We start from the raw sequence: 12,716 nt of genomic DNA, 5'->3' as shown, positions 1-12,716 counted from the left end.
CCATCAGTGATTTCCAGTGTCTGTTGCATAGAGCCAAATCTCTAATCAAGAGTCAAGTCCCTCCACAATACAAACCTATCTCACTTTGTCCATTTCTTCCATATCCACTTATACTCCCAGCTAAACCAATTTACTCACTGTACCTCAAAATTGCTTTATTCTGTCCTCTAGCTGTGCTCCTTTTTCCTAGAATATATTCCCCTCCCTCTCAAGAGCATTTTCTTTAAAGTTTTGTTCAAATCTCATTTCCTTACTGAAGTTTCCTGACTACATCAACTGAGCCTCATCTCTTCTGCAGTATATACTTAGTACTTACTACCTATAGCCTTATGTTGAAGATTTGTATTCTTGCATTTGAATTTAATTTCTCCCTGACTAGATTATAAATTCATATGGGAAAGAACTACTCCTTTGATTTCTTTGGATCTCTGTCCTCTAAAGAGTTTAGAACAAAATCTCTAAAATAGTCAACAAATATGTGTTGAAGAGAAAAAGAAGCTAGGAGAAACACTGAAAAGATACTGACAGTGGGTTATAAAATAGCAGAAGGTCTCTGCAAGGAACACAGCAGGATAGCAATGTAGAAGTATTGCTCTAAAACTTCAACAGAAAAAAAAAGCTACCTAAAACCCTGAGTTATTAAAAGCAGGAGATCAAAACCAAGTGAGCTACGACTGAAAGGTAATTTACAGCAAGTCTATTTAAAAAAAAAAAAAAAAAAAAAACAGTCAATGCATTATCAGTTAGAGTCCTGCTGGGAAATATTAACACAGATTCCACTTAAAAGAGACAATCAAAGGCTCAGCAACAAATAGGAATACATTTATGCTCTTCAAGGAGCCAAAGAAAATGCAAGAACATCTTCCCTAGAAAGGCTTCCTACCCTCACATAATACTTTATCACTGCTCTTAATCAAACCAGGCTGACAGAATTTCAGACATTATTAGCAGGGTCTTCCCACAATTCACAGGGATGGGGGAAGTCATGTTACCTGTCTTAAACAAAGCAGAATAAGGTAGGGTCAAATAATCACTACAGTTCTATCTGCGGCATCTCTCATTCTCTGGGGGAAGGGGAAAGAAGGAGAGAGATGGAATCAGAGGGTTAGCCTGCAATGGAGTCAGAACTGTGCAGGCTTTAATGAGGATGTCTGCACTGAGCACAATGTGGGAGAGGACAAAAGGTGAGCAGGAGCAGAGCAGAGTAGGAAGCAAAGCCAAAGGGTGACAGGGTAATGGCTTCCAGGGGAAGAGGTGTCCAAAAGACGAAGAAAGCAGTTCAGCAGTGTCCAACCCTAAATGCAGTCACTTAGAACTGTAAGAAAATACCCAACCTAACCCAGTATGAGTGGTTGAAACCTAGCCAGGGTAAGAAAGTGGCCTGGAAAAAGGTGGGATGAATCCATGTGGACCGAATTCAGCCCTGGCCAACCTGCTGCATCCCAAGTTGAATAGTTTCCACGTCCCTGAGATGGGTCTGTCCAGAGTTGCTGCTGGCAGCTGCTCTCCTGGCAGTACAGGAAGACAAATTCATGGCATTGCTAGCCCAACAGCTGCTACAGCTCCGGGGGAGGTGATGAGTGCCCGCTGAGATGTTCTGGGCAGAGAATGAACTATTCTGGGACCAGTCCTAGAGTCAGCAAAATCAAGGCTACAATTCACCGACTGAATGAAAATACAGTACTATTGTCACTCCAGAGACCCAGGAAACCAAGAGCACTTTCTGTGTCCCAGCTTCTTCGACTTCCATTGATTCTTGCCCTCACACTTGGCCCCATCTTGTCTATTACCAAGGGTATGACCTCAGTTTCAGCCCACATTAACCTCACCACTGGACTCCTTTCTTAACAGGTCCTCCTCCTTCCAGTCTCTCTGCTCCAATTGATCATATGCATCGTTGCCATAGTTACCCTTTGAAAGCACAGCCATAATTATATTCCTTGCTCAAAAACTATCAGTGGTCCCCCATGCTTACAGAATAAAGCCCAAATCCTGTCACCTGGCATTCATAGACCTTTTTAATCTTCTGGCCCCTATCTTTTCCAGGTTTATTTCACTATCATATTTATAATTCCTGTTCTTCAGCAAAACAGATGAGTTATTCACCAGCCTTTGTTCTCACTTCTGTTAGCCTTTTCTAACACTGCGCTCTCTATCTAAAATGCTTCCTTTCCCATCTTTTTACCTTCTTTCTACAACTTCTCCATTATCTCAACTGTATTAAGCTTAAAGGATCAATACCTAGCATTGGCACTTTAATTTTTTCATCTCCCTTCCATTGAACTTGACATCCCTAAAGCCCTCTCCAGTCCCCCAATCGTAAGAAATATCTCTTCTTTGTGCACCTGTGACACTCTGTATGGATGGGTGGCCATGGTCTTTCCTACACTTGTCCTTTCATACACCACACATGGACAATATGGCAAATGCTGCTGATTGCCCCCCAATATTTCTCCTTCTTCTATGTTAATAGAAACTCTACTTTATAGTCACCCAGAACAATAACTATACTTCCCAGCCTCCCTTGCAGTTCAGCATAACCATGTGACTAAGTTATGGCCAGTCAGATACGAGTTGAAGAGATGTGTGTGCCACTTCCAGACTGCACCTTTGAAAAATAAGGCCATAACTGCCCCTTGTCCTGTTGCCTCTTCCTGCTGGCTGAAATGAGACCATGGTGGCAGTGAGCCATCTTGAGTCATACAGAAAACGGCAACACTCTCGGGATGGAATAAGAAGCTGACAGCCCTGGATGGCTAACACCTAGACTATGACATCAGAGAGAAATCAACCTCTATCTTGTGTATGCCGTTATTACTTGGGGTCTATTACATCAGTCAAACTTATATCTTTACCAAATCAGACATGCCTAAGATGCCTTTCCTATGCCAAAATGTCAAATTTTCAGTTGCCAGCACATGTTTCAAGCTTGTCTCAGTGATACTGACTGCCAGGTACCAAGTCTGTTTCAGCGGGATGGTTGTCTCTGCATAGCAATGCTTGGGTATGCACACATCTGAACACTTGGTTATCTTTTGCAACACAAAAATGAGTGGAAATGGAAAAATGAAAGTGCTGTTACTAATGCTGCATTGCGAAGTAGAGGTCTCATCATTGTATTACTAAGATAAGGGCAGAACTCATCAGCTACGTGGACTCTTTAGGTATTCACTGAACTTGAGCAGGCAGGCCATGAGTTTAATCATGGAAAACAAACAAATAGAACTAAAGACAAGGCATACAATGCGAAAAATATATCAGATGAGGTATAATTTGGAATTTCACATATACACTTATTTATAATAATAGAACTTACCTACCCCACATACAACTGTAGTTAGACATTCAACCATTTGACTTCTGTATACACTTTCAGGAATAAATTATGCATGAAAGTAGGATGTTGCCTGAGCCTCTCTTATTGAGTTTCTCACCATCTTGCCTGTATTCAATGCATTTGTACTATGTTCTATCTCCTCTTCTACCAGGCTGTATCATATGAAATTGCCATTTTGCCTTACAAAAAAACCCAGCAATTTCATATGTTTCACCCAAAGAAATTGAAAGCTTTTGGGTTTGGGGCTCATTTTAGTCATCTTTGCATCTCTCACAATACCTTATATATGAGAGAATATCAATAAGAAATTGCTCTTACAGATCTTCTACTTGAAACACTTCTAGTTCCATCAGACACCACTTTTCCACCTTACCTTCTATCCTTTGCCTTAAAAAACAAAACTATTCTCTCTCTCTCTCTCTCTACAGGTAGCTTTTGCTTCTCCTCATAGTAACTTTTACTACCAATGCGTAACTTTTATTCTCGAAGCCTGGGGTCCTGGATTTAGCTCTTTGTTCTCCTCTTTCTCTTCCCTGAATTCATATACTTTCATCTCTTCCACAATCACTTTTACCCTGAAGATTCTGCTAGCTATCCCCAGTCATAACCTCTTACCTCAGCAGTATGCCACCTCCACCTGCATACCTGATGGCCTCATACTGCTCGAAACCCAAAATGTTCAAAGTAGGATCACCATTCAAAACAGATCTTCCCTCAACACCCCCACTTCTATCATGGATGCCACAATTCTTCTAGGTCACCAGGGTAGAGACACTGGGTCACCCCTGACCATTATGGTTCTATGCTTTATCCAGTCAGTTATCCAGTCCTATTTAGTTTCTTGAATACCTTCTCAATATATTCCTACTTCCTTTCCACTCCCTCCATTTTTTTTCTCTTACTTTTTGTGTAGATTACCCTGAAACCTTCATCCTGGCCTTCTCTTTTCCTCATGTCTCTCTCCCCACCTAAGAACCCAGAGAACCCACTAAAATGCTGCCACACCCAATCTGAACTTCTCTGCTTACTATCAAAGAGCTATCACTTGGGGTCTACTCTACTTATTTAACTTATTTTCTACTGCTCTTGAAAATATCTGTGTTCTCATATCTCTACTAAAGTTCTTTTCATATTATACTACTTACGTAGCTCTTTTCCCTGTTAACCAGAGATTTTTTTTTTTTTTTTGAGACACAGGGTCTCACTCTGTCACCCAGGCTGGAGTGCAGTGGTGCAATCATAGCTCACTGTAGCCTCCAATTCCTGGGGTGAAGCGATCTTCCCACCTCCCGAGAAGTACATCACTATGCTGAGCTAATTTTTTATTTTTTGTAGAGATGGGGTCTTGCTATGTTGCCTAGGCTGGTCTCCAACTCCTGGCCTCAGGAGATCCTCCCACCTTACCCTCTAAAGTGCTGGGGTTACAGACATAAGTCACCATGCTCTACTTAACCAGGAACTCCTAAGCTTATGTTAGTTCCTATAGGAATCAACAGAGAGCACAGTACTCGTAGGTATTTAAAAGGAATTTGTTAAATAAGTAGATTGATTGTTACTCAGGATACGATCAGGCAGGAAGCTATCGGAGTAAACCAGCTATGAAGTGTAACAGTCACCCTCTTCCAGGTTCTTGTACCACCTTGTATTAAATACTTTCCTCCCACAACATTTACCCCAACTTTAAATTATATATCTAATTGTGTGATTTGTTAAATGCCCATTTCTTCATCTAAGTGCTATGTGGAAGAAGCAGTTTGTTCCCTGCTACACTCCAAGGCACAAATGAGTTCAAGGAATGTGCAATGGAAATCAGTTAGATGAATGTGTTAGGAACCTTCCCTTTAATAAAGCTGGATCCCACACTAGCCCCTACACCCCCTTATCACCAAATATTCCTGCTTCCTCTTACCTGCACCTGCTGTTCTCTCCTCTGCCACACAAATCTACCTCTCAAGCCTAGGTCCCACCTGCTTCATGATAACTTTCCTGACTATTCCAGAACCTTTATCCATCTCTGACCTCTCATCAGATCTATGTTGTATGTAACACCAATGATGTCTTAATGAGATCATTACTGCTTTATATGGTCTAATTGCTTCTTGTATTCAAAATCTTATCTCCAATCACATAATGACTCTCTCAACCTCTCTTGTATTTTCCAATGCCTTGTATAAGCACAGAACTGGTCAATCAATAAATACTCGCTGGTTATTTGAGAAAAAATGATGCCAAGTACCATCTTTAACAGAAAATCAATTATTCTAGACTTGGAGAAATCACCCTATTCCTATTATGTGATCTTAATCAGAGCAATTCAGATGGCTTGGAGATTAACACATCTGAACTTTAATTTGTAACAAATAAGTCCATAAGCTGAGAATATGATATAGTACTAAAAATCAAATGCTATTTTAAATTTAGGATGAGATTACCAACAGAATAAATCCAACTTTGAATCACTTTCTAAAGCAAATGATTCCTCCCCTAAGTCTTCATTTATCACATACTAAAATAACATTTTATTATCAGATGATTCTCTTATCATAAAGAGAATGAGACTTGGGAAAGATAAACTCTGAGGAAAAAAAAACATCTGGAGGAAATTCTTATTCTGGCTTATTTTCAGATGTCATGTTCTCCTCAACCTTAACCCCATTTTCATTGCACAGAGCTGGCTTTTAAAGGATAATTTGTGTCCTGTATTATTAAGGCAATAAATAAAAATAGAAAATGGGGAAAATAAGATACACTTGGCACTAATTCTTAAATTCATTCATTCATTTATTTATTCCACAATATTTAGTGAGCATCTACTATACACCACATATTATACTAGGCCCTGTGGGACTCTAGAAGATCAAACAAACTTATACAGTCCGCTAAGGGAAGATAACAGAAGGCAGATAGTGCTGAATGCCCTAAGAGAAGAGCAAATAAAACGTTGCAAGAATTCAGAAGACGGAGAACTTTCTTTCTTCTGGGACAATCAGGAAAGTTTCCTGGAACAGGGAGAACCTGAGATGGTTCTTAAGACATGGGCATGGCTTAGACATGCAAACATGGAAAGACTGACCACATAAGCTCAAATAACAGGATGCCAGTGACCCACTGGAGTGAATGTTCTGTTTGGCTCAGGTATAGTGGAACAGAAACAAGAAATAAGGTTGGAAAGCTGTTTGAAGCCAGATGTAGAGGGGCTTAAAGACCAAGCCAAAAAGCATGCACCTTTGTGAACAGAACAGCACTTCCCAAATGCCAATGTGCACACAAATCACATGCTATGTTGTGGGATCATGTTATAGTAGGACTGGAATAGGACCTGAGATTCTGCATTTCTAACAGTACAGATGATGCTGACACTGGGAAACTACAATTTTAACATCAAAAACATAGATGGGCTGGGTGTGGTGGCTCACACCTGTAATTCCAGCACTTTGGAAGGATGAGGTGGGAGGATCACTTAAGACCAGGAGTTTGAGACCAAACTGGGCAACACAGCGAAACACTGTCTCTACAAAAATTAAAATAAAATAAAAATAGCTGGGTATGATGGTGCACACCTGCAATCCCAGCTACTCAAGAGGGAGGCTGAGGCAGGAGGATCACTAGAGCCCAAGAGTCTGAGGCTGCAGTCAGTCAAGATCACACTATTATTCTTCAGCCTGGGTGACAGAGCAAGACCTTATCTCTAAAAATAATAAAAATCATAATAAAAAGAACATAGACAATGGAGAGACACTGAAAGTTTTGCAGAAAGAAACTCTCTGATTACCAGTGTGTTCCAGGAAGATTAACTGTGATCACAATGGAGCAAGCAGATTGGAATGGGGAGAAGCTGTAGACCAAGCTTGTCCAACCCACGGCCTGTGGGCTGCATGGGGGCCAGGACGGCTTTGAATGCAGCCCAACACACATTTGTAAACTTTGTAAAAATATTGTAAGGTTTTTTTTGCAATTTTTTTTAAAGCTCATCAGCTATTGCGTTAGTGTATTTTATGGGTGGCCCAGGACAATTCTTCTTCTTCCAATGTGGCCCAGGGAGGCCAAAAGATTGGATACCCCTGCTGCGGACTGTGATCCTCAATGCTGGCTGTTCATTAGAATCACCTGGGAAGCTTTTACACCACCCTGTTACCCAGGCCCCACTCCCAGAGATTCTCATTTAATTGGTCTGGAGTGGGGCCCAGATTTCTGTATTTTTTTTAAAGTTCTCCAGGGAATTCTAATGTGCAGCCAGGGTTGAAAATCTGCTATAGAAGATATAGTAAATACTGCAATCATTCAGACAAAAAAAGATGATGATCTAAACTAGGGCAATGGCAGTGGGAACCAAGTGAAGGGGCCAGCTGTATAAAATAAAGTACATGTAGAAGAAATAGACCTTAGCAACTGCTTGGACAGGGATTTAGATATAATGGCCTCAACATCATTTATTTCTCCTAATTAAAGACAGTTTGGTGAAATGGTTAAAAACATAGACCCTGGAGCCACACTGCCTGCGTTTGAATTCCAGCTCTACTATTTACTAGGGGTGTGTGAGTGTGGGGGTGTGTGTGTGTGTGTGTGTGTGTGTGTGTGAGAGAGAGAGAGAGAGAGAGATTAAGATAGACCCTGAGTTAAGCCCCTTAACCTTTTTATGCCCCAGTTTCTTCATCTATAAATTGGGGATAATAACAATAACCATCATATGGTTGTTGTTGGGATTAAGCAAGCTAACATATACATAAAGCCCTTAGTAGCATGCCTGGCAATAGAGCTATAAACAAGTTGGCTGTTGTTATTAGCATGGTTCATCATCTACTCTCATCTCTATGAAATGTTGAACTGCACACAAGCCTGATCTGAAAAACGAGAAGTCCTTGAGGGCTTTCAACCAATCTGAAGCCAGCGGCTCCTGAATCCAACTGGATCTAAGTAGTGTACCCTGCCCCGCTCCACCCTGGAGCCCATTCCAAGGTCTGAGAGTAACAGCCACAGAGCCCCTACTTGAATTGCTGGTCCTTGGTGCTGCGTGTCTTGGCCAGGAAGCGTTCCGCCAGCTTCTCCAGGTTGCGGGAGTAGTCCATCTCAATCTCTGCCTTCTTTCGGAAGAAGTCCTGGAGGTCCTGCAACAGTTGCACCCGAAGCTCACACTGCTGATCCAGGCATTTCATCTGCTCTGTGAGCTGAGCACGGATCTCTACAACAACAACAAGGAAGACAGTCAGAAAGACAGCCCTGAACAAACCACCATGCATGCCAATATTCACCCACCTTCCATTTACTTATTCCCCGTGCCCTGGGAAATTCAAAGCCCTGAACAAAAAAGCCTAAAGTCTAAACTGTCCATACAATGTGAGGCACCTCCAAAAATGCCAACCCTTTTTACACCATTAAAGAACATTGTGAACCAGGAACCTGCTGAATCACTTAGGAGAAGCTGCTTATTAAACATAATAATATTCCTATCTACCATTTATATTACTATGTTTCTAGTGGCAGAGAGCCACAATCTGGGTTGTCTTCTGGCAGAGGGCCCAAATGAATTATCACCCCAACCATCCTAAGAGGCAGGTACTACCTTATCCCCATTTTAAAAATGAGAAAACTGAGTCTTGAAGAAGTCAAACTTTTAAGTGGTGAAGCTGGGATTCAAACCCCAAGAGACTGACTTTAGAGCCCATGCTCCTACTTTTTGCACTTTCCCCATCATTTCAAAATGTTGTTTAGCATCTTCATGAAGTAGGATGAAGGTCAGGATATTTTAATGGAGATTGAAAGAAAATTTCCCAAGGTCAAATCGTAGCAATCAAAACAAAACAAGCACAAGAACTTCTGGGCAAGCAAACCATTCACTGTCAATCAGATTTCACAGTTCCCAATATCACAGAATGAAAATCATTTTTTTAAGAAGACTTGGAAAGAGATTTTTTTTTCACTAACAAATATCACTCATATCCGTGTTGCTTAATCTTCAGGGATGCTGAAGTGCCTCTATAGTGTCATAGCTATAAATATTTCTGGTTAAGCTCTAGCATACAGATTTCTGGCTGGTCAGGGTCCTTGTATGGAGCTAGCAAATACTCTCTCTGGAACTGCTGCAAAGGAAGCTACAGATGCGACCAGATCTGCCTCAAATGCAGTACCGCATTTGTTACTGACAAGAGACCTGGCACTCACAGGAAGCAGTCTGCCAAAGCCAGACTGATTTTCAGCTCAGAGAAGGCCTGCAGTGTGTATCCTGCTGAAGTTATGTCCCAATCCCCATCTGAGTCAGAATGGAGCCATTTCTTTCATCCTTTTCCTCTGCAAGCCTACTTAGCTCCAAGTGCATTAGGATGTGACAGTGACTCCAAACCCACAGAAAAGGATCACCTATATTATGCCTTTCCTTATGCATGCCCCAAATTCATTCCCAAGTAGTACAGTTGTAACAATGCTTTCTGTCTATGCTATGTAATGCATCATTATGGGGAGAGGGGGTCTAGAGTTTTCATGTGAGCTGCAGATAAATCAGAGAAAAACAGGATGAGAACTATGATGTTGAAATGTTCATGAAGCAATGAGGGTGGGTAAATGGTGCATTTAGCTTTGCCTTGAAGTAGTTGAGGCTCTATAATCTGTCCCCATCTACATTTTTGTTTCTGTTTTTACAAATATCAGTATGCCCTTTGCAGATGATCTCAGGTGATCTGTAAGCGCAATTCTCACCCTCTTCATCCTCATCTCTCTCCCTGTCAACCACCAATGCCAACCAGCCCTGCAGTAACCTCACCTGAACTGAAACTGAGCTCCAGAGGATTGTTTCAAGCAGACAGAAGGCTGTGCAGAAAAGCTGCCTACCTCATCACTCATCAAAGCTCTCTTGTTCTGTGTTTTATGGAGTCTGATTACAAGGGTATTGGGGGTAAAGATCTGCAGAGGTTATGTCAGGCATCTGGTTCTTGCCAGGGATTTCTGGGTCTCTTAAAGGGAACAGCCCTTGTTGAGACTATTCCTGAAGGCATTGTACCCCTTCCATATATTAGTGAAAAGCTGACAGTAATAGCATTGGGTAGGCAAACTGTGCATTGAGAGGGCATTCACAATGCTTACTAATATTACTTAAATCTCATCCATTAAGAACCAAGGCCTCTTTAGGGTAGAAAGGCTTTCCAGGTACTGAATCGTAACAGATGTACAGGGGATACGGATGGGCAGTAAGGCTGTCAGGTCCCTCTGAGTCCCCTGTAATGCACTTAAGAATTTACCTCAGTAATCTCACTCGCCAGGAGAATAGAAAGAAACAGTTAGTTGGATGACACCCACCCTCTGCCAAAAAAAGAGAGGACGAGGCAAAGTCCCATGAAGTTCCAGAAGTAGGCCACTCCAGACTTAGCCTGTCCAAGGAACAAGTATTTCATAGGAGGCCTCTGAGATATGTGATTTAATGTAAGAAACCCCCAAGCACATCCAGTCAGCAAGGAAATCCAGCCTGACTTTGTCAGGTGCCTCAATGAGGGCAGCATAGTGTATGCTGCATCACAGGTACTCCCTCTGGGACCCTGAAGGGAAGGGAGCATGTGTTTATTGAATACATTTTATGGGCCTTTCTATATATCATCTCATTTAATTCTCACGGGTAGTCTGTAAGGTATACACAATAATCCTGATTACACTAAGGAGAAAACTGAAGTAAGACTCTTCAGGTAATTTACCAAAGGGTCAACGATCACGCAAGTGGAGCTGGAGCTAAATTAAGGTTTGCTTGACTTGTCAAAGAGGTTAATAGTAGGTCAGAGAAACAAAAACAAGAGAAATAGAACACCAGTTTGGAGTCTCTGAAAGTATTTCTGGGTAAATCACAGTGACCATGACTCTTACTCCTGGAACATCGCCTTTTCCACCTTCCAGCTGAGGGTTGATTCAGGCCCCTAAGACAAGTATAGACTTGCCCACTGACTCATTAGCTAGCTATGTTTCAATCTGTCCACAACCAGACTGGATCCCTTCCCCACTTCCTAGATCTACCCTACAGGACAGCTTAGAGGGAAGTGCTTTTCTTGTCCTGTTGAGTGCACCCTGAGGTCTACCAGGAAGCCCAGGGGACAGAGACTGTGAGAAAGCAGTATCCCCACCCCTGATCCAGGAAAAAAAAAAAAGGCTCTGTTAATAGATACCACCTGCCAGTGTGATTTATTTGTGATATGACACCACTGAGCATCTCCCCTCCCTCAATACTGGCCAAAAAGAAGAAGAGGAAGAAGGAGGAGGAAGGAAGAAGAGGAGGAGGAGAAATAAGAAAGAGAATGAAGAAGGAAGAAGGAAAAAGAAGAAGAAAGGAAGAAGAAAGAAGAATGGAAGAAGAAAGAAGAAGATGGCTCCCTTGTTACCATCTTCAAAGCATCCACACAGGTATTAAGGGAAATTCTAACCACTCTCACTCTTAGGCGTACAGCTCCAAGACAGGACAATTGTTCTATCCAGGGCAAAATGTGCTGCTTTAGGCGCTGCTGCTGCTGCTGCTCCTACAAAGACAAACAATGGTCCCCAAGAAGGCAGCTATGCTGGCCCCAGTCCCCGTCCATGCACACAAGGGGCAGGAAACAACGGGCCACTGAATACCAGCACTCCTGGGCCATGTGCCCAGACTGGAGGCCCCTCTGAACCCTGGCCTATTAACAAACAAAAGGGCAGAAAGAAGAAAGGGGCAATTATAAAAACACAGAGGAACTCCTCACAGCTCCCTTGTGTGCTTAGGCGATCATGCATGTGCACATCATGTGTGCACATTCAAAGACTCACACAACTCATACCACTTACACCATGCTTCACGATACCAACTCAAGAAGGCTTTACACATCTGGTTTACAGTAGGATGAGAGTTCTTGGGAGCTATGGAGATGGTAGGGTCCTTGCCAGTTCCTTCCCTAGAAATACATGGGAAGAAGTCAAGCTCTCACTTTCTAGAAGCAGCTACATCTTAGGGGTACAAAATAATTCCCTGGCTATTCACAAGGCCAAAGTACTAAGGTCGCCATGAGCCACCTGGAGTGATATACACCCCCAAACAGCCTCCCCTGAGCACCCAATAGAGCCCATTTATTCAGCAAATCTTACTGAGCCTCTCCTGTATGGAGGCACTGTGCGAGGTGATGGTGACAAAGGAGAAAAAGACAGGTCTAAGCCCTGTCTAAAGAGGCTTGACAAATAAGAGAAAGGACAAGAGAACACAAAAAGTCTTATTGTTTCTGCTTTAAATATTCTTTATTGTAACAAAGCTGAGGTAATAAGCCCCAACCTGAAGATCTAAGATTTAAAAATCATCAATAGCAGAAAGAAATCACATAACAGGGCTAAGAAAAATCCAATGTCCTCTAACATTTTTTCTTATTATGATTTTTAAAAATGACACTTGAAT

General features: G+C 42.0%; 1 protein-coding gene across 14 annotated transcripts in view; it reads right to left on the bottom strand.

The window, feature by feature from the left end:
• Nucleotides 1-12,716, bottom strand: part of SRGAP2 (SLIT-ROBO Rho GTPase activating protein 2) — a 249,014-nt gene that overhangs the window by 143,163 nt on the left and 93,135 nt on the right. For all 14 annotated transcript variants that reach the window (XR_012432328.1, XR_012432330.1, XR_012432329.1 and 11 more), the window contains one exon: nucleotides 8,324-8,516. Coding sequence is in view for 10 of the 14 variants with exons in the window: in XM_045395993.3 (XP_045251928.1) it covers nucleotides 8,324-8,516 (193 nt within the window). In the remaining 4 variants the exon portion in view is untranslated. The remainder of the gene's footprint in view (nucleotides 1-8,323; nucleotides 8,517-12,716) is intronic.

Source organism: Macaca fascicularis, chromosome 1 (genome assembly GCF_037993035.2).
Source record: "Macaca fascicularis isolate 582-1 chromosome 1, T2T-MFA8v1.1".
In the NCBI taxonomy this organism is placed as follows: domain Eukaryota; kingdom Metazoa; phylum Chordata; class Mammalia; order Primates; family Cercopithecidae; genus Macaca; species Macaca fascicularis.
The sequence above is the reverse complement of the archived record's forward strand: the minus strand, read 5'-3'. Positions and strand labels throughout refer to the sequence as shown.